The 22,964-nt window shown below is 44.2% G+C and overlaps 1 protein-coding gene across 2 annotated transcripts in view; it reads left to right on the top strand.

Moving 5' to 3' along the window:
* Positions 1-22,964, top strand: part of gfra1a (gdnf family receptor alpha 1a) — a 110,440-nt gene that overhangs the window by 7,607 nt on the left and 79,869 nt on the right. Inside the window, exon 4 of one of the 2 annotated variants that reach the window (XM_080482076.1) lies at positions 11,890-12,045. The exons of the other annotated variant lie outside the window; for it this stretch is intronic. Coding sequence (XP_080338202.1) covers positions 11,890-12,045 — 156 coding nt within the window. The remainder of the gene's footprint in view (positions 1-11,889; positions 12,046-22,964) is intronic. 2 annotated transcript variants of the gene reach the window in all.

Raw genomic sequence — 22,964 nt, 5'->3', positions numbered from 1 at the left:
TTCGTCAGGCCCACGAGAGATTAACTTGTGATGCATGTGACCCCTCAACTAAAATATGTGACACCCCTGGTGTAGTTTGTTATCTTAGCTACAGAAACAAGCCAAAGTAAATCCACTTTCAGTAAAGACTTATCAACCCTTTAAATTGTGTTTTCTCCCATTTCCACGGAGAAGAAGTCAGAGTGTTTTCAAAAAGTTGCATTTTCAGTGTCTCCGAACACCTAAAAAGTTTTCCATTTTCTTAGAAGTGGCTTTTTTGGGGCGTTGTTAACAGTTACAGTGATTAAAATAATTTTTTTTCAGTGGGTCTATTCCTGATAATTTCCCTTTTCCCACAATCCAAAAGCATGCTTGTTATATCAACTGGTGATTCAATTGCTATAGTGACAAGTCCGTGATCATACACAGTTTTAATCCAAAATACACATTCTCGGTATAATATGTGCACACGTGCAGATGAGGCGCAGCAGCGCCGGCAGGTTAATTCAGCTAATTATTTTCAGATCCTTACCTGAGGCACAGTGCGTTCACCCTGTGGGAGCTGAGTGAGTCACAGGCAGGAGTGAGCCACGCGATGCTCCGCACCGAAAAAATGAGCAACCGCTGTTCGAGTGGAGCTGCTGCGTGCAATAGTTCATCTCACATCTATTTGGTGAAACTAGCAGTGTTGTTTTTCCGAAGCCATGTGGGCACTGTCACAAATGTATTGGTTTGAGATCGTTGTAGGTTATCAATGGTGTTGTTGTTTTTTTCACTTTAGCGGAGGAAAATGTGACATAAACAAGGGAGGAGGAGAAAAGTGTGCAGATATAATGTATAAATGACAATAACAGTAATAATAATGATGTGGCGAGACCTGTCATATCAATTATTGATACATACAGTCGGTCATCCTACTGGTTTATATTGCTAAAATAGGGGGTGAAAAACAGGCTTGCTTATTATATAATCAAGTATCAAACGCAACTAAAAAAATTGTCATTTTCACTTGAATACGTTGCCGTGTGAATGCAACCTTATGCAACAGGTTCTACACGGGTGTATTGTTTTTGATGCCATCTGCAAGCATCAAAGTTTGTGTGGTTAGAAAGTCATGTTCATCATTTTCCGCCCCTTCATGATTTTTTATTTTTTTTAAATTAAAGCCGCTGATTTCCTTCCTCATTTAGATATCCCCCTTGTTCAATCCACTCACCCTTTTCTTCCTCTGTATTTCTGTTCTGTTCATAATGTCTCCTTAAGTTCCTCTGTTGCCTGTTTTCTATCGGTGTATGACTTAAGCTTTACAAAAAGCACACATATGTTCATGTATTCAGCGTATAATACCTGCACATGTCTAACCTTTCTTGGAGACCTGGTGAGACTCCAGCTTTGTAAATCGGTAAACAGAAAGGCAGACATCGCAGCGGGCGGAAAAACAATAATTTTCCATCACACGGCGGGAGTTAGTACACACTCAGAGGGTTAGATGAAACGCCTGCCTTTTTCTTGACCGGTCGCGTACGACTCGGTGATCCATGCAGGAAGGTGCGGCGCAGAAACGGAGAGCGTTATTCTGAAATTCAAGTGGACTCCAAATTACTGCCACGCCATTTGGCCCCAAGGTGCTCGAAAAAATCAAAGAAACAGACGAATGTGCGGCCTGGGTAGTTTTGTATTACGATATTCATGAACTTCTCGCTGTTCCAGGTGCCCTTCAAGCCCCCTCATGAAAGAAAACACTTTCTTTCTGTTGTCGCATCTCCTACATCATCAAGTCAAAATATCAGAAGTAAACCTCTGTGTTGATGCCGGCAAGGTATTGTTTTAAATAAATCAGCATTTATTAAGGAGGCAGAATGGTTAAAAATCGGAACATGAAACAGACGCCAAACAACAAAAAGCAGACGGCAGCCAAAACAGAACACGAGTGCAATCTTGAGAAAAGTGACGACTGCAGCAGTTTTTCCCCCTGAGGACTTTCCCATCGTGCAGAGGTGTTGACTAAATGCCACGATCAGGCGTGTTTCCAACGTTTCTCCTGCTCTAATACTCCTCATTGTCATGGGCGGCTCATTATCACGCTTTCTGCAGAGCTTTGTGGCGACACGTTCAGTGGATTCGCGTGTTGGAGAAGGGAGACATTAAAAACATGTAGGGGAGTGGCATGAAGGAGCAGCATGACCAAAATACTTCAAAAGGGGAGCGAGCTCTAGAAAGTAATGGCTGTGAAGAAAGGCACACAAACAATCCCAACAAAAGTGGATCCATAGGTAATTATTATTTTTTTCATTATTGGGGCATTCTCTGTACTCCATCCATCCATCCATCCATCCAGCCATCCATCCAGCCAGCCATCCATCCATCCATCCATCCATCCATCCATCCATCCATCCATCCATCCATCCATCCAGCCATCCAGCCATCCAGCAGTTTATATGGTTCAGTTTGCATTGAGACAGTCACACACATTCAATCTCCATTTATATGACAAAATATCAAGTAAAAACACATCATTTTTACTTTTTCGTTCCAGAAATGTTTTGCTTTAACACTGCAACATTTTGAAAACGATGTCCGATTACACGGAAACGGCAGAAACGCTGAAAACGATGCAGTTAGCATGCCAGGCCACTAGTTGGCACTGCTGTTTTTGTAAGAAAACCACACACATATGTCGGCAGGGAACAAAACGCTATAAACATTAATGGCGAGTACACGGACATACGTATGGACATATGATGAAGTTGGATTGCTGTTGCGGTGACTGTCAACTATAAAACTACCAGATCCCAGGAGAATATGGACTGGGAGTCATGACACATTGTTTTGATTGTCCAGCTACTGAGCATGTGCAGAAGAACTAGTTACTATGACGGTGGTGCAAAAGAGCAGTAGCAGCGACAACTCTGTCTACACAGAGACAGAGCAAGAACGTTTCCAAAAAGTTGCGTTTCTCTCTCCCCGTTTCCATAGAGACAGTCAAACCATTTTCAAAAACGTTCCTCCTTGGGAGCCGTTTTCAAAAAGTTTAATTTTCAGTGACACCTAGCGTCATTGCCGTGTACACAGACTCCCAAAACGCAACAAAAGTTTTCTGTTTTCACTTGAAATCACCTGCAGCCGATTCAGCAAATGACTCTCAAGCAAACGTTTTGTCGCAACAAACCCAGAGAAATGTACACAAACTCCCCCGAGCCCGGGGTTTCTTCCTGTGAGACGGGAGTTCTAAATACGACACAACCTCATGATTCAATCCCCAGATGAATTATTTTCAATGTGAAGCCAGTCAGATGTCTTCTTCAGGCAATCACACCTGCGTACATCTCAGAAAGTGATTTCTTGGGTGAATTTGTGGAGCTGTGAATTTCCATATAAATCCCAGCCTGTGTTTGTGAATCCTCAGGAGTGATTGTATTCCTTCTGATAGAGATCTGACTCCGTCATTGTGACTTCAGGTAAACACCGGCGCCGTGGCTCAATGACGGGGCGTCGGGGTTTGAAAACGGATAAGAACATCCCGGATTCCAGGAGGCGCAAGCAATGAATAAAGATGAGTTTATAGAGCTATCGCTTCCCGCCCCACCCCTACACACTGACCTTTTACAGTTGTTCGTCAGGAACTGAAGCGATAATACAGCATTTAGGACGGCGGCACTTATCTTAAACTCTTTGGACTTCGCAACTTCGAAGTAAACACGACAGTTTGTTTTTTTTGAAGCAATTACAGAGCAGCCGCACGGAATTAAAGACGAAGCAAACTTCTAAACTCGGCCTCCGTGTCCTCGGATGTCAAGGGCACCAGGAGGAGTTGTTGAAATCCAGCCGAAGAGTTGCCGCGGTTTATCTCCAACCTGTGCATGATCCAGATTTTCTACGAGCACTTTGGGCAGCAATCGAAAACCGCGTTCCCTGCCTCGTAATGAATTCATTCCCCCGCCGTCGCGTATTGATGTCTGCTTGGCTTAAACTCCCTCCTTAAGCTCCGTCCTCTCCCATTTGGCTCCCCGTGTATCACCCACTCACCACTCATAAGCCCCGATACACCAAAGCTCAATGTTGTGTCTTTTCCACGCGTCAAGACTTCAAACGCGTCGTCGTGTCCTCCCTCCCTCCCGCGGCCGAGGCATGGCAGCGCCGGCGTCTGCACATGTGTGTGTTGCGAGTGTGAAAACATCTGTAAGTGCGTGGCCCGCCTGTCAAAGCCGCCGCGGCGCTTCAAATCCCCCGGTGCTGACATGCAGGGCTGAGAGGCTGTCAGCACCACTCAACCACTGGCTGCAGAGGAAGTCACTCTCATTATGAGCTGCCAATGTTTGGAGATAAGAGTGTCTGCTGCTATCTCTTTGCCCCGCTCGTGTTTGTGTGTGTGTGTGTGTGTGTGTGTGTGTGTGTGTGTGTGTGTGTTTATGCGAGCACGAGATTGAGTCGGGGAGGGAATGCAGAGGAGTTACAGAGGTAGAACCATAATTTATTGTGCTGTATCTTTTGGAGAGAGGGAGTGGGAGAGTATCCTGCGTCTCCTCTTAACTTTATTTTGTATTTGTTGGTTGACCGAGCACAGTTTGCTCTTTTTTTTTTTCTTTTTCTTTTTTTTTTGTGCCATTCCCTGCTTCACGTCTGTTCAGTCCAATGAATTTGTTGCAGGGAGTGGAAACTGTGTTGTGGCGCCATCTTACAGATCGACTGTTGCGCATTCAGGTTTGTTTGAAGGAGATTGACTGTACCCGTGTCGCAGTAATGACAATACTTTTATGATGGGATTTGTTGTAATTGAATTTCATCAGGCTTGTTAATTAGTTTATTTAATGGACAAACAATTGATGTAATGTGGCTCATTGAATATGCGATTGCAACGTGACAAAAGAAAACTTTCGTTGCGTTCTGGCCGTCCGTTCACACGACAATGGTACTCAGAGCCACTGAAAATAATACTGTTTGGAAAACGGCTCCCAACCTGGAAATCTTTGACAATGCTTGGGCTCCGTCTCCATGGAAATGGCGGAAACGCTGCCAGTGAGCTTATGCACCATGGCTGTAGTAACTAGTTGTTCTGCACATGCTCAGTAGACGAACAATTAGAACAATGTTTCCTCCAGAGTGTCATGACTCCCAGTCCATGCTCTCCTGGGACTTGGTAGTTTATTAGTTGACAGTCGTAATAACAATCCAACTTCATCGTCCGTGTACTCGCCATTTTTTAACGTTAATTGAGTATTGTTCTCTGCTGCATGTTTGTGTAGTTTCATTACAACAACAAACAACAGCACCCACTAGTGGCCCAACATGAGAACGACATCATTTTCGTTGCTGTGTAAACATGAAACGAAAACAGAAAAATTAAGGTTTTTCACCTTCAAACGGGGCCTGAGTGTAAGCCAACGCTTTTCTCTAAACTTCAATTTACAGCTAGAGGAGTGCATTATTACTCCTGAATAAATCTTTGTGTTTTTTTAATTTATTTGTTTTATAAAAGAACGGTCAGCAATTTGAATGACTTTTTAAGAAACAGTATAAATTGATCCAGTTAGTTGCGTCTTTTTCTTTTAAGGAATGAGTGCGACATTTGATGAAGTCACTGCTTTCCTGGTTTATTTATTTGCGTTGCATTCGTACACTTCTGACCTCGGGAGAGTCACAAGCCGTGAGCCTCGTTTCACAGGAAACTACTCCATGTTCGCTTTATGAGTCAAGTTCCCCAGAGCGGATTTCATTCAAGGAGCTCTTTCCTTTCATCTGCAAATCAGCCACCGGCTCGTGGAAATTATGCTCCTGAACTGTTTCCCTCAATTATGTTGAAAAGTGGCAGTGTTACACAATGAAATATGTTCACAACAGCATTGTGACAGAGGGTAATGCTACACCTTTGAATTGTGTTCGAGTCACGGAGAGTTTCATTTGGTGAAGAGCCAATCTGCAAAGGCTAAGGCCACAACGATTTCAAGTGGAAACGATAAACTTTCCTCGCCTTTTTGGGTGTCCGTTTACACAACAACTCGGGAGTCACTGAAAATGTAACTTTTACTTTTTGAAATTGGCTTCCAAGGTGAAACTTTTTGAAAACTGCAAGTCCGAGTTACTGGGCAAAATGCAAAATGCTGCTACTATGCATGCACATCACATGGACAATAAGAGCAATGTTTTCCTCCATGGTGTCATGACTCCCAGTCCATATTCTCCTGGGATTTGGTACTTTTATTTTGACAGACACCGTTATAACAATCCAACTTGGTCGTCTGTGTCGTCTGTGACCAACAAAGTTGGCTGAGAAGGTTATGTTTTTCGTCCGCGCGTACTTATATAATCATTTATTGTTATGTATGAATGTATGCATGTATGTGTGTATTTTACCAACTTTTCGCAAAACCTACTCACCCAAATTGCAACAACTTTTCAGGGATGACTTGTCATCATCCAAGGACCAATTAATTAGATTTTGGGATCTTTACGGCTAACTGTTTCCTAATAAATCCCCAAAAACTGTGAAAAAAATGTCCCATACAAAGCGGATGAGAGAGACACCTCATGGTGGATATCAGCATCTGTTGCCATGGAGACGCTCCCTTCTCACTGTCTCACACATGTTGCTACCTGACCTACCTAGTTAGCATTTATATGAGCTAACGGCTATCATGCTAGCTATGCTAACTCGGTTCCACAAAAAATGTGGCGTTGGCGAAGATCTGCATTCTGCCGAGTGTAGCTCTAGTCTTGTCTTGTCTTTCACCTGGGCTTTGACTTGCGAAAAACATTGTTTACAGTGGACAGGTCGAATCAATGCATGTCTTTGAAATGTTGAAGGAAAATCCACACAAAAAAGGCCAAAAAGCCCTGGGCGAACCATTGGACGCCACTCGTATCGTACTTCCTGTGTTCAGTTAAAAAGAGTCCAAGTGCCGAAGACCCTGATAAAGTCCGACCTAGACTAATGACGTTACAGAGGTTCTCTCTCTCTCTCTCTCTGCTTCCATTAGCTTCGCTCGGTGTCTCTATCTTCCCCCACCATTTTCCCCGCAGTGCTGACATCGAGCAAGTTCTCATTTACGGTCTGGAATTTGTTTGCATTACCTACAAAAAGGCACCCGGTTCCCGTCCCCCTGTGAGGTAGTTTGTTTTGTTAAAGACTCCCAAATCCACTGCTGACATCACCGTCCCCGCGCCGTGAAGCCTAATCAATACGGCACCGTGTTAGATTGGAAACTCGAGGCTGTGTCTACAAGAATCTATCGATTGTTCCCTTTTTTTCCCCTCCGTTGCCCTCCTTGGTTTTTGGCCGCGCTCTTCCGTTCAGGCCCAGATCTAAGGCTTTATCCTTCAGCGAGCGCCGAGGTGTCCAGTTCCCTGTTCTGAGCGAAAGGAGCTCGGCCTGTGGGGGGATTCGGGTTTTCACTGACCTTGTCTCTTCTCTCTACATTCTTTTTTTTTTTGCATAAGGCGTGCAAGCATTGAGTACGAGTATGTTCAGTTAAATATAGATGCATCCTTGAAAGATTTTGGCGGAAAGAAAGACGAGATTTGAGGAAAATCCCTCCACGGCGCGCAGGAGAGATAATTCGGATTCCGTGGTGTAGCTGTCAACTTGCATTGAAACCAAAGGAAAAGAAACAACAACACCTTGTTTAGATTAAATACGAATCCCGAAGGCAAGGTCAAGAGAACGCCTGTGTGTTCTGCCTCCCACTGAACGTAGGTGTGTTTATTTTTAACGCGTTCTCGTCCTAACCCCGATCCTTTCAGATTTCCTCCTCCCCTGCGTCAGCCGGCCACCTAATTCACCACACGGGCTTCAGAAATGAGCGATCCAGCTGCGGGGCCGTTGGCAGGATAATTCTAACAGCAGCCTTGTCTTCAGGTTGCCAATCCAATCGCTGGCAGTCGCACCGCGGGCCAAGAAAATCATTTAGTTAAAAGTGACCAGATTTGAGTCCCTCTGAGAGGCCTTTGATTGGATGTGATGTGGAGGGGTGATTCATCATAGTTAATAAACGCGGCTGACAGCTCGAAGCCAGCGGGGAGGTGGCATGTGCCAGGTCTGCCTCCCCGCTGCAGCTTTGTGCCGCATGCAAATATGGACAATTAACTTTTCACATACGCGGCTGTAGACAACCTACGCAGGCAGTTATGCACTGGCGTGAGCGCAGGAGCGAGCCGGGCGGGACCCGAAGCAGCGCCGTGCAGTTAGTAACCGCGCAAAGACGGAAACAACAAACATTGTCCGGCGCCATGAGCGGGTGTTGCTTGCGGAAAGTAGAGTTGTAGCTAATTTGCTTATTTTTCTTGAGAGCATTGGCATCTTCGGGCATATTTACCAAATTTGCCGTTTACAAATGTATCGGTATTTCCATTGTTGCAGTGGCTGTATATCAACATTAATACGTGTCCGGACGGAAAATTATCACATTATTTAAACTCAAAGTAATGTCTTGGCACATTTTAGGCGATGGAAAACGGTAAATTATGTGATCAAGCACAACTTTAATTCCATAATGTAAAATATGCTCATTTAAAATTACTCAGCTGCTGTTTGAATTCGTTTCTCCCTCATCTTTTGTCTCACAGGTAGAAAATGGAAACTCTCAAGGCCTTAAGTTTTGTGATGGGCTGTTCTGGTAGAACTGTTCCTGTAGTGCTCTCTCTGCGGTTGATCTCATCGTACTGGATTGTGGTACTAACTTATATCAGTCAGGACATTGATCCGTGGTTTCTGAGCGCACAGCGTCGGGACCTTTCACCAGCAGTTCTTCCCCACCAGTTTCTGCAAGTCGTCACGTTTGCATAGGGAGTGATGATCATCCCTGTTCGGCAAGAAGTTTGAGATTGAATCAGACCGCAAACGAATAGCAGGAAACTTTAGAAGAATAAAATTTTTTGTACTGATTTTAGAATCGATCAAATTTGACATTGTGGGGTAACACAGTTCAAATCAATGCAGTTCATGGAGACTTGAACATTTTACAGAAAAAAGTCTTAACAAGAGTGTTTTTTAATGCTTATTATTTAACAAAAGGCACATCAAACTCTGTAAGGGAGACAATTGAGAACCTGTTTTTCCACGACAACACTTTCGTATCGGTGCTTGGAACCTTTTTAAAAACGCGACGACTCCGTCTCGGTGAAAACGAGGGGAAAACATAACCTTTCTGAAATATTGCTATTGCGCATGCGCACCATGTTGCCGTGTGAACGCGAAACAAACCCTAAAAATGATGCGTTTTCACTTGAAACATTGTAGTGCAAAGGGTTAAGGGAAAAACTGCACATTTCCAGCCTTTGCGCCTGCCTGTGCACGTCGATGACGCTTAACCTTTCACACGAGTCGGACCGATCTCGGCCCAGGTGTCTGACAGAGTCGCTGTTCGTAGCTTCATATCCTCCCTCAGCCAGGACGATTTCCACATTGAAGCCGAATGCCTTTTCTGTAATTCAACACTGAGAAAAATATTGTTGAAACGAAGCGTGGTTAGTTAATAACGATGTGTTATAATCACATTGCTCTCCGTCCGGCCGGCTGGAGGCATGACTGACCGCGAGCAGGTGCGCCAAAGCCGCGGCCTTGCGTTAAGCCGCCGCTCTAAGCCGTCAGCTGCACACAGTCAACTCGCTGGATTAACTCGCCTTGGCTCCGGCCGTCGGGGCTTTCACTTGTGCCGTTGTGTCTTAATAGAATTTCATACTCTCCTAAAAAAAGTGAACCGGGCTGCACCAAGCTTCACTGTTTCAATCTTTTACAGGAGTGGGTTTGCGAAGTCCTCTCCGGACTTGGAACTGCACAAAAAAAGCCTGGTGTTCAGGCGGTTGTAGTTGACCTCTGTTGCCCGAGTCCTGCTGTACCGTACGTACTGTTTAAATCTGTAGGAGACGGCTTCTACTTTTAGAGTCCAGCAGGGAACCGTTGCAGAAGCAGCTATGCAATAGCGTCGGGTTTTCTGTCTTCGGAGTGTTTATATCTCTGAAGACAGAGTAGCAACCGCCCTTTAACACTAAAACTAATAATGTGTATGTTTGCAGAAAAGAAAATACTTTGATACCGGGCAGCCCCGACTCATGAAAACTGATTTTTATTTACCTGAACTAAGTAGCTGCATGTGTTATTCGTAATAGTTGGAATCAGTTTGTAATTTCAGCAGCTGTTGACAATATTATCTTTACATGTGAAAAACATAAGGGAGTCTGACATGACGAAAGATTTATAATGTACGTCCATATATGTCATATACGTCTGGATAGACGGTAAATTGCAAAAAAAGTAAGATAGATATATAGATAGATAGATAGATAGATAGATAGATAGATAGATAGATAGATAGATAGATAAATAATGGCCTTTATATAGGCCATTAATATAATGACTTATATAGTCAAATCTGGACTCAACAGAAATTAAATACTTGTTTATGTAGATCAGGATTGTCAAGCACTTTTGTTATACACAGATGATATTGGGCTGAATGTTGCCCCTGAACTTAAATCTGTTTGACACCCCTGCTTTAAAATGTATCAGTCAAATCAATGTTTTCTTTGAAATTCTTACCATTTGCTCGGCGTTCGGCCCGATTGGAGCCTCCTGTGTGCCGGTTTTGGCCCTCAGGCCTTATGTTTAATGTAGAAAGTGAGATTGTGAGTTTCACTCTTGATGTGTGAGAGGTAGTAAATATTTTAAAACACACTGTACAGACTCGTTTTCCAGGGAAATTCCAAACCATTGTTGTGAGTTCTTCCTGCAACTTCTTGCTTCCGAGCTGCACATATTTTCCCTTCTGCAGCTCGGTGCAGTTTTACCCCCTTTTTTTTTTTTTTTTTTCCCCCTGCTGGTTGATCTCAACTGCGAGTTCCAGCGTGTCCCCTGTGATCATGTTTGTCAACAGCCAGAGAGCGTCTGATTAAAGCGGCGTCTCTAACGAACAAACGGCTCTCTTTGGAGAATAATGGCTTCGCCCCCTTTTGCTCTCGTCTTCTCCCTCAGTGCTTCTCCTTTTGATCACTGAACAGAAGCATCCCTGAAAAGCAAACAGGGCCTTAAACAGACATCCAAGAGCATACGAGTGCGCGCACACACACACACACACACTCACACACACACACACACACACACACACACACACACACACACACACAGCATCCAGCTGAGCCCTTGTTCTGTGCCAGTCTCCGAGATGTTAAATGAGGGCATTGATACATAAATTTGCATTTGTTTCATCCACCAGCCCTCCTCCTAACTAAAAATCTATAACTGCGCTCCCCCAATTTAGCAGGCGGCTTCAGACGCGTCTATTCTGAGCCGGTTTCACGTGAGGCTGGCGTGGCGAGTACACGCTCTTCACACATAAGTGGGCTAAACAGCGATCCTGACCGCGCAGCTTGAGCGACGTGCCAATCGGTAATCTAGATAAACACGGCTCAGATAGTTGCTGCAGTTGCTGCCGGACCCTGGACTTGCAGGGACGTTGGCTTGCGGGGCTTGCTGTTGGTTCGCACTGAGCAGGTGGGACCGGCTGTGATTTCCTTGATTAAAGAGCTCAGAGCTTTTTTCTCACTTATGTCTGCTGCAGATAAGAACTATACTCCCTCGGTGATGTTGCAGGCTACGGTTCCTCTTCCGCTTCTCTTCTCTTCTGCACAAGATCTTTCCTTTGTGAACTGGAGGATGAAACACGCCTCGTTCCTCTGTGCTCCTTCTACCTTTGCCCACCTTTTCAAAGCACCCAGAATGTCACATTTGCCTCTTTGCGGAATGATCTGAATGCTCTCTTTCCGGCTCTTGTTTGATCCCCCCACCCCCCCCACCCCCTTTTGACCTATGAGTATCCCTTCTTCTCGTTTGGAGTCTTGACCTCCCTGTAACCTTTGTGAACCCTGGTGACCCCTGATGGATGTTCGTTGGTGGTCCTGAATGAAGCGCATCTCTTGCAGAGGGTGGGGAACCATGGAGCAGCTCTGCCACCTCAGCTCCGGGCAGGGGGGGCGCCCAGGGCCGAGAGCCCGCTCTGGGCAGAGGGGGCCCCTCTTCCACCGACCTGCAGGATCCCAGTAGAAACAGGAGGGCTCATCCCAATTGGGCCATACTGGGTAACGCAATAGAGCTGTGTGTTTTCTTTGGTGTCCATGTGTGTTTGCATGATCGTTTTTTTTGAGAAACTCCAGCCTTGTGTTTCTGTAACGCCCTTGAGGGTTGACCCAGTACCTTAAACTTTTCTATCAGCTCTTCCTAGACTGAGGCTGGTGTTGAATTACAAGAAAGAAAACCTTGTTGCTTGCCTTGATTGAGAAGAAAGGCTTCATACAAGACAGGAACACGTGTTTATTTTGAAGGCCACAGAAACCAGGGAGCTCAACAACTTCAACCCCCAAGATCTATAGCAGGGGTGTAAACTCATTTTAGTACAGCAAAATGTAATCTTGTGTGGTAAAATAGTGCCATAAATAGTGCAAAACCAAACAATTCCTGTCGGAAGTTGCTACAATCTCAACATGAAATCCAATTTTAATGAAACCTTGTGGTGCAAAATACAGCCAAATGTCCAGCAGTTACATTTTGAATGTGTTTTTACCAACTCCCCCTGGCAGCATGGCTTTGAGGCTCACACTAGTTTGCTATCCTTCATGGCAGCATCACCGACATCTCAGCTCGGGTCTCTGTGTTTTGTTTTATTGATTCTCTTAAGAAATTTGTAAAAAAAAAATCTGTTTATCTGAAATGTTTATAAGTTGCTTGGTGGTTTGGCCATATTGGAACCAATTGAAGGCTGGTCTTGGCTTTACATTTGACACCCCTTACCTATAAGCATTCCATCAATAATCACAAGATAGTCTCAGTTGATATTCAGTTTAAATGTGGTTAACATGTCTCAGCATGGATTTTTTCTGAAGTGGTGAATCTGATTAAGTCTTATACGTCCTGTATTGCTCAGCGACAGTTGAGTTGAGCACTATAAGTCACCAGGAACGCTAATAACATGTATTATTTTAGCTGACAATGAGCATGAGCGTGCTCCCAGAAGTCTCTTTGGGCTCAATTTCGACATGCTTCCATTTCCTCGCTGGTCGAAACCACAAATTTCAGTCAATTAAAGAAAGTCTCGTACAGTATATTCATCTATATACTTCTGTCTATTTTCTCCAGTTTGCTCATTTTGTGCTCTTTCCAAACTGAAACTGTTATATGGCCTTTTACACTCACGCTGCTTATCGTCAAGGTACGAGAAGGTCTATCAACTTCACTTCGGATCTGTCAGAGGAACTTCGCAGATTCTTTGCGATCTGATTAAGCCCGTTGGAAGATTCCGGCTTCCCCAGTGGATTATCGGAGAGCCGTGTCAAGTCTCCGGGCCCGTCCGTCCCTCCTTCTGCTCGTCTGCTTGGTCAGCTGTGTCAGTGGAGGGTTGACGTGTCCTTCAGAAGCAGCAGATGTGCTTCTCTGTTTAAAAAGAAAAAAAAGGAAGAGACAGAGGGATGAGGATGGGATGGAGAAGTGGCAAGAGGCCGTGAAACGCGAGAGGCTGCGGATATGTCATATTTTGATATTCCCACCGCGCCATTTTGGCTTATGAATTTCCATTTTAGAGGGCGGTCAATGTGTGAGACTGCTACATTAGTTTTATGGCCAAAAACAGCTTATTGCAGGCTGCGATGGCATGAGGGGAAATACTCATTCTGCATCACAGAAAAGTTAACTTCTAATGTCTCTGTGAATGAATCCGAGCATCACCTTGCAATTCATTGTGAAATGTGCCGCCGCCGTGCGTCCGTCCGTGTTCCGGGACATACGTGTCTGAATTTGTGACGAGGCCGGACCATGAAGAAGCCGACACACGTGTACTGACACGCTGACATTTCGGTGATTGCACACCTCTTCACATGCACATCTAACCAAAAGCAGAAGTACCCGCTCACCAGTGAGCAGCCCCCGTTTTCTCCTGCAAGTCTTGCCAAAGGCGGGATTACGTCAATGAGCCTGTGAGGTTGAATCATGCTGAATTGTGTGTTCGGACTGAAAACCCGAGGGGCTGCATGCATCATCGTCTCGCTGCCGTTTCTCTCCCTCCATTTCACCAAGAGGTTTTTCAGTCCACCTGGTTTGATGTGCACTCTGGAATAAACAGAGATATTGCAGAAGCTATCGAAGGACCGGTTTCACGTGAAACAAAATTTTTCTTTCTTTTTTTCCCCGAGTTTTCGTTTCAGGAAGGTTACGCGTTTACACGGCAACGTTTTGAAAACAGTGTCCGTTTACGCTGAAACGTCAGAAATGCGGAAAACAATATGATTAACATGCCAGGCCACAAGTTGGCGCTGTTGTTTGCTTTTGTAACAAGAACAGAGGGAACAGAGAACTTTACGCTGTAAACATGATCTAAAATGTCACTTGGTAGAGCGCAGACCTTCGCCAACGCCACGTTTGTTTGTGCAACTGAGTTAGCATCGCTAGCATGATAGCTGTCAGCTCATATCAATGCTAAGTGGATAGGTCAGGAAGCTTCATCATTGTGAAACGCTGAGCAGGGAGCGTCTCCATGGCAACAGACACTGAACTCTGATGTCCTGCACGAGGGGCCTCCCTCATCCGCTTTGTATGGGAAATGTTTTTGCAGTTTGGGGGATTTATTGGGAAACGATTTGTCGTTCACGTCCCAAAATCTAATCGACTGGTCCTTGGATGATGACAAATCAACCCCGAAGATTTCATGCCATTCGGGTGAGTATTTTTTGCGGAAAGTTGGTAAATTACTTACATATATATACAAACCAATAAATAAATGCACACAGATGAAAACATCACCTTCTCGGCCAACTTTCGTTGGAGGTGACAATTGAAGTACACGGACATTCGTATGGACAGACGACAAAGTTGGACTGTTATTACAGTGACTGTCATCTTTAAAACTACCTCGTCCCAGGAGAATATGGACTGGGAGTCCTGACAGTCTTTTTTTTTTGCCTATGGGCGCAAACATGGGAATGAAAGCTGCTTAACCTCGGCATGTTCTTATAATGATATCATTGAAAGCATCCAGGATACTTTCTGGGATATTTAATCTTATTAGTTCAACTTTATGTTTAAACCACTTCTGGATTTTTTTCTTTACTCGATCTGATTTAGAAAGATGAGCTCAAGTCGCTAAAATCCTTTCGGTGGAGATGCGGGAGCTCCATCGTGAAGACAAAAAGTTGCGTCGAAAACAGTTTCACGGTATGAATGAAGTGAACAATGCTCGAGAAGTGAGTTTTGGACAGCAATTTCACACACGTACCATTTTCATAGTGCTTTGGCCGGATTGCAGCCTCTTCTGTGGGCCGGTTTTTACTTTTTGATCGTCATAAAAGTTCTGTTTGTTCACATTCTCGTTCCCGTCTCACTCCTATACCTTTCTGTTCCATTTCGCGGGCTGCGTGCCGAGATAGGAGGGCGGTTTTTCGTGGAAAAGAGAGAGCAGCCTCAGGGAGGCTGGCGTTCACATTAATTAAAAGCCACAGTCGTTCCCTTCCTCTGACAGGAATGCGGATGCAGCGAAGGGCTTAGGTGTAAATACTGTTTCCCCCCCAAAAATTGTCATTTAGGAAGACTCATCTTCTCAGGTTATAATTGCTGTGAATGTTGCTGCAGAGGAGAACATGAGGAAGAGGAACTAAAAGGACTTCTTGAGTATTTTTGGGAAGCAGTTGTTTCAACCGAATGCTAAAAGGGATTCAGTTTCATATCAGATTTCATTGTGTTCTTTATATAGTAATTGCAGTTTTTCTCACCTTCTCCATGTGGCACAATCCATGTAAACCAACCCCCCCCCCATAAAGAAAGGTCTCATCACCAGCTGTCCAGCTTTCTGGGAAACGCTTTATTCATGGATGAAAGCCTCAAATTCAAACCATTGTGAAAATATGCATCATTTTGATTTAAAGAAGGGAGGAAAAAACAAAAACAAGATTAAACAAGTAAATATTGCAATCGCTAGCACAGTTGGGCACGGGCGCCCAAAAGCTTCGCCATCAAACATGAAAGGTTATCATGGCAGATGATGTCAGACTGCTTTTGATTTGCCCGTTATTTGATTAGATCAGAGCTCAAAAGTGTCCCTCTGACAGACACGCCAGATGGCCTTTGTAATTACGAGAGGAACGGCGGATAAATGACGCGGCCCGCCGAGCGAGCGCGAGCACTGCAGGTTTTTTCCTCTTTAAACTTGTTGATTTCCCTGAAACGCTCATGTGGCGAGCAGCTCCGTGTCGCATTGAAAGCAGTTTTATTGTGATTCTCAGGAAGGCCAGAACTCTTTCGTAAACCGAGATAAATGCAGCTTTCCGGTTTAAGAAACAGTTTTTCTTGTGTGTGAAAAGGAGAGATGATTCTGGTGAATTTTCACAATTGGTTGATTAAGTCTTTATTAAATTTAGAATTCATACTGACAGCCACATTCAAGACTAATTTCGGTTTATTTCGAGTGAAAACGCATCGTTTTTGTATTTTTGTTTCAGAAAGGTTTCAAGTTTACATGTCAACATTTTGAAAATGATGTTTGTTTACGTGGAATCTTAAGAAATGCAGTTATGCAGTTAGCATATTAGGCCACTAGTGGGTACTGTTTTTGAAATGAAACCACACACACAATACTCTATAAACACCAACAATGGAAGTATGCGGACATTCTAGTAGATAGACGACCAAATGAAATTGTTATTACGGTGACTGTCAAAATAAAACTACCAAGTCCCAGGAGAATATGGGCTGGGAGTCTTGACACGACGGAGGAAGACACTGTTATGATTGTCTGTCTACTGAGCATGTGCAGAAAAACCATTTACTACAACCGTGGTGCAAATGTGCAGTAGCAGCATTTAGGACAAGTTGCATTTTCTCCCGAGTCGTGCCATTTTCGAAGAATTCCACCTTGGGAGCCTTTTTTGAAAAGTTGCGTTTTCACTTGTGCACGTGCAGAACTACTGTTTACTACAGCTGTGGTCCGGATGCCCAGGAAAGTTGTTTTTCCTCCCCCGTTTCCATGGAGACGGAGTCCTAGCATTTTCAGAAAGTTGTGTTTGCAGTGCATCAACGGACACAACAACGCAACGAAAGATTTAGGTTTTTACTTGGAAAATGCCAATGGGGCCTCAATTAATATAAGTTGCATGACAGGTTTTTTTTTTATTAAGTTAGTTTTTTAAAGTGTGACTCATAGTCTGGAGAATACGGTAGTCGTCTCGCTTTTGTAAATTGCCTTGAGGTCAGGGTTCGGTCACTGCTGCAGCTCACTGAGCAACAGCCTAATCACCAACTACTCAGATTGCATCAGGCATCACATCTGTACCAAATAAAACATCCAGATCATTTTGAAAACCACAGAAACAAGCAGCTGAAATTGAACATCAATTGATAACTAGATTGAATACCTATTACGGTGTAAAAAGTCCATGAATTTCTGTTTACCACCCAGGACATGCTGTCGTCGTCTCGTAGCTTCGTCGGCTCAGGAGATTTGGCCACCGGCGCGCCGACTCCAGGGTGAGCCATTATCATTAAACGAGAAAGCCTAAAATCTCCTCCCGAACCAAATGAGTCATGACTGTCTGAAAGAGAGAGCTTATTTTAAATCAGCGTTCTTATTCCGGGGAGCTTATGACGTGCCACGCCCAGAGCGTTCATCCTGTCTTCCCATTCTCAGAGACTTTTAACACTGATTTAAATACTGATGATTATTGTGAGATGCTTTGTTCTGTCGTATGTGTTGCCCACCTCATGGGGAAAAAAGAGATTTGTATAGAAAGAGGGTGAGACAGATAAAAGAGGAAAAATGTGCAAAGTATCTCCAGCTCAAGTATCGTTTAAACCGGATTCATCGATTTATAGGAGTCCCTACCCTGCTTTTATTTATGTGTAATTGGTGGAGTTCACCATAGTGACATTTTTGTTTGGGGGGTAAACGGGGTAAAATGCCAATTTTTGAGAAACAACTCCTCAGGTGGAAGTTTTGAAAAACGCTCGAGACTCCATGGAAACGTCCCCTCACTGTTAATGTTTATAGGGTATTGTGTGTGTGGTTTCCTTAAAAAAAGAACTAACAAAAGCACCACAATCGTTTTCAGCCTCTCTGCTGTTTCTGTGTAAACGAACATCAGTTTCAAAACTTTCCTGAAAAGAAAACGCAACTTTTTCTCGTGGGACGTTGTTGTGTCATAAAGTTTAGTGTGTTGGGAACATTTCTTAACCCTTTCTTGAGTGTATCCTCTCTCTCCCTGCAGAGACCCGCGGGAGTTACGTCAGATGGAAAAAACTAAAGGAAAACAGCCCAAGTTGAAAGGAAACAGGCTATAAAAAAAAGAAGAAGAAGCCATCATCGTTTTTTTTACCGAACGAACAAATAAGAAAACAAAAGCCTTAATTAATGACACCGTTCACATTTGTCAAGATTTAGTGAAGACGTCTCTTTTCTTCCACTCGCTCCTGTACTCCATTAATTCCTTCTTATAGTTATACAATTACTTATCGGTCCTTACGAGGGAAATTATAATAACTAATGGGGCCGATAAAAAAGTGTTCCGCTGCTGCTCGTTACATTATCCTGATTGTTCCCGCAGTTCTAAAGCCAATACGATATTCTGTCTCAAGTCATCGCAAAAAGTGTCACGTACACGTAAAACGTCATGTTTTCCTATAATCCAACGACCTGAGAAGTGAAACCAGGAGGTTGTTTACCTTTAATGCTCGCTAATTGAGTTCTTGATGGAATCTGTCATCACTTATTAAAAGATTTTCTTGATATTTTACATAAAGTACAACTAAACAAATATGTGCATATTCATGTAATCCCCCGTTTGTAATCACGAGCCTGACCTGAGCAAAGCACACAAATCGCTTTAATTCTGCTCCCGTGAAGAGACGTTGGTGCAGAAAAAAAGAAAAACGACGGAAGAAGAGCAACGCAAAGGTCAATCCATTGAACTTTGATCAAATCTGCATGAAAAGGGCCACGTGAATAAAGTTCTTCAGTGATGAGAAGGTCAATTATGAGCAATTATTGAAGATGAGAAAGAGACGTGGTTTGAAGATACCTGATGAAATATTTAAGTCACAAAAACAAAGAGAAAACAGAACTATTTAAAGCACATGAATTATTAGGATTAACATGAAAGCAGCAAGCAGAGGAGACGGAGGAAAGAAAAAAAACTCTTTGTTAACGGGAAGAAACCTGCAGAAGCAGAGTCGGAGGTGGAGACTATCAGTTGTTCCGGTTTCGGTTCGAGGGCGAAGTCGGCAAAACCTTTGGTTTCGCAGATAAATACGAAAATATACCCAGCAAAGGTTTAAAATCCACAAGGAAATACAAAATAAAAAATAAAAGAAGCGACAAAATACCTCATTAAAGCTGAATGAGACAAAACAAACAGAGCGATGCAGACTGTAGTTAAACAGAGATGACTAAAACCAACAAACCCCAAATTCATTATGCAGAATTAACACAGTCTCAGTTAGAACACATCTCTACTTCTGTGTTTACTCAGGACCTCTCTTCTTCACCTCCTCCTCCTCTTCCTCCTCCTCCTCCCGTTATTCGCCCAAGCCGAGCGGCACAGGTCAGTGAGCGCGTTGCGAGCCCCGGAGGAGGAAGCGCCGTGGCAGTTGACTAACCAGCGAGATACCAACCCCCCCCCCCCCCGCCACCCCCCCGCCCCCAGGGTTACTGCCACCGAGCCACGGACACCTCGCGAAATGTCACACTGGCTGCTCGCTGCTTCCCGTTCACATTCGCACTCAACACACACGTGTACTTTATGCACATGTAAGTTTTAAAAAAAACAAAAAAAACAACATAATTATACCAAGTAGCACTGTAGCTGGAAGTGGCTGGAAATAACACGTACAAAGGCTTATTATGGGAATTAGAGCCAGCATGGACGTACCACCTCAAGGGAACGGGGAGGTGTGTGTGTGTGTGTGTGTGTGTGTGTGTGTGTGTGTGTGTGTGTGTGTGTGTGTGTGTGTGTGTGTGTGTGTGTGTGTGTGTGTGTGTGTGTGTGTGGTATTATTCATGCAGCGGGACAGACATGGTGTGAGTGGTTTTAAGGTCAAAGAAGACAGTAAACAGCGGAGCTGGCCGACCCGGGGTCAAACCACTTGAGGCTGTCGGGTTGAACAACACGCCGAGTGAAATTACTTTTTCAGAAGTCTGAATCATGAATACGAAAAAAAGAAAGAAGCAAGAGACTCATCCCGCTGATTTGCTATGATAGAGATGGAGATAAAGAGAGTGGCCAACAGAGACGGCGATGGCGAGGGAGCAGGCGGCAGGTGTGTGTGTGTGTGTGTGTGGGGGGGGGCTCTCTTTGTGTGCTTGTCCATCACGCAGCGTCTTGTGCTCCGGCCGCTCACAACTTGTTCTTCATCCATTATTCACAGCTTCACGTTGAGCGAGAGCGGACTACTTATCATCGTCCAGCCAGAGGGAGGGAGAGGTGAAAGGAACATAATGCGCAATTGGACTGTGTGTGTGTGTGTGTGTGTGTGCATGCGTGCGTGCGTGCGTGCGTGCGTGCGTGCGTGCGTGCGTGCGTGCGTGCGTGTGTGTGTGTGTGTGTGTGTGTGTGTGCGCTCTTCTTCCTCTCTCTGCTGGGCTCTCAAACCATTTGGTGCTAAAAACTTCCTCGTGGAGCCAAAATACAACATTTTGCTTGTGTTTCCACTCGGGTTAAGGAAACGTCCACGATGACTCTCCCTGTGTCGCACGGTGACGCGGAGTTACAGCCTCTCGTTCAGCTGCGCTTTCTGCTTAGTTTACTTTATTCTCTCTGGATGAGTTTTCTCCGGCTCCGCCTGCTTCCTCCCACGATCCAAACACATGAGGCGAAGCGCTGTCGTCGTATTGATCGTACGTATCGATGGCAGTGTTTGTGGTCGTCTGTCGGTTATGGACTTTGTGAGCAGGGATCATCTTGATGTGGAGATGTTCAACGACTTGTTGTTTGGGGGAGAAAGCCCGATGTCCTGATGGGTGATTCACAACACTCTGCTGTCCTGCCTGTGGAGGCCATTCTTCTACATCACACACACACACACACACACACACACACACACACACACACACACACACACACACACACACACACACACACACACACACACACACACACACACACGCTACACTCTCGAGGACAAGCTGGAGGACTTGGCAAAAAGTACCCCGGCAACATTTTCTCGGCGATGCTAAGCAGAGCTGCTTTAGAAATGTGTTTTTTGTTTTTTTTTGAAAGGGTGGAAGACACCGAACGCAGCGTTTCAGTTGTGAAACTGCACTTTGTCAAAGAGGAGCAGGACTCGTGACACAAAGCATCACTTAGATTTTGAAAGTCGGTGGATATTAAAGTCGTTTCGCTAAAACGTGTCGCCCTTAAATCAACACGTAATGAGCAATAAAATCCAAAATGGACATTTATTAGTGTCTTCAATCTTACCTGAATCCCATAATAAACAAAATCCTTCCCTTTCAGGGGAAAACATTAAACCCCCACGAGCATTATGGAACCTGAATATAGGTGAGCGTTCAGAGACGTTTGGATTTTTAATTCCTGCTTCACAGAAGGCGCCGCAGTTTTTTAATGAGCCAAGATGTTCTCCGCTTACTTTCGGGGGAAGACATCAACAAATTTGATTTCCTCACACGTGAAAAGAGCATCTGTACTATTATCCCAAAATGAACAAAATCCAATTGGCGGTGGGAGCGAAGAATCTCACCATCCAGGAAAGATTCGGAGGAGATTCGCCGCAGTGAGAGTTTAGAATTGGGATCGATTCCGGACCCACTGCAGAGACCCAATAGTCCCTCGTCTCTCCATTTCCTGTCCACTTTATAAAAACAATCAGTCCTTGTGAACCTCCATCAGCACCTTGAACCTCACCTGGTAACCGTCAGCGACTGCTTCCACCTGCCCGCCTGTTTCTAATCGGTTCAGGTCATATTGTTTGTAGAAGGAAAGGAAACTGTTAAAAAAACAAAAACAGATCTATTCTTATTTATTGAATCTGGGAGTGCGTTTAGTAATTTCCAATCATTGTGTCACATTTTATCCACATTAGAGTTAAATGGTATGAAGGTGATGCCAGACGTAATTGGACCAAAAAAGAAGTTTTAGAATAAAATAAAATACAAGTTTATAACTCTCATGTAGTAGAATAATCAAAAAAAACTAAACAAAAAATGCTCAATACTTTCAATCAGAGTCGTGTTACTGACTTTAAACAAAAGTTAAAAACTTGTTCAGATGTTTTGAAAACATCGGCCAAATGCTTATTTCATCACGGCGGCGGAACCAGTGAATTTTGTATATCAGCTAAGAACACACTGGACGCCTGCGAGTTCCACGAACACAAGGTTACTGAACTTCAGAGCTCGTGTGATTGTCAGGAAACCACAAACTTATGGCCATAAAATCACAAAGCCGAGTGTTTTTACTTATCAGGAACTGCATGACGGCAACAGGGCCGTCGGCGCCAGATCGCCGCGGGGCGGATCGGGCTCGGTGAGCGGAGTGGGGGATAAAAAAAAAATGAAGAAAGTAAATGATGTAAATATTGAAGATTGGGACCCACAATGTGGTCGTTCAGCTGTGGAGCTCTTCAACGCTGCTGTAAATGCTGTTAGTAAATCTTCTGGTTTGGTTTGGCTGGAAAAACCCAACAGTATATCTGACATGTGAATGTCATAACACAGTGTGTGTGTGTGTGTGTGTGTGTGTGTGTGTGTGTGTGTGTGTGTGTGTGTGTGTGTGTGTGTGTGGCTCACAATGCAAATCAAAAGCAGGGTTGTTTTTTTTTTTGTTGTTTTTTTGTTCCGTCTGCTGCCAGACCTGAGCCCGTTGGGACCGCTTGGGACATATTTCAAAAGCAGTAGTCATGATTTGCGTCGGTCTAAGTCACGGGCCAAGCTTGTGATTTGTGGTTTTCGTGCATTGCTTCGGTTCGTCTGGGGAGGTTTTCAACAGAGCCGCAGCACATCAACAAGTAT

The sequence above is a fragment of the Lipophrys pholis genome, assembly GCF_963383615.2.
Source record: "Lipophrys pholis genome assembly, chromosome: 15".
NCBI lineage: Eukaryota > Metazoa > Chordata > Actinopteri > Blenniiformes > Blenniidae > Lipophrys > Lipophrys pholis.
Note: the sequence above shows the minus strand (reverse complement) of the source record. Positions and strands in the feature narration are given on the sequence as shown.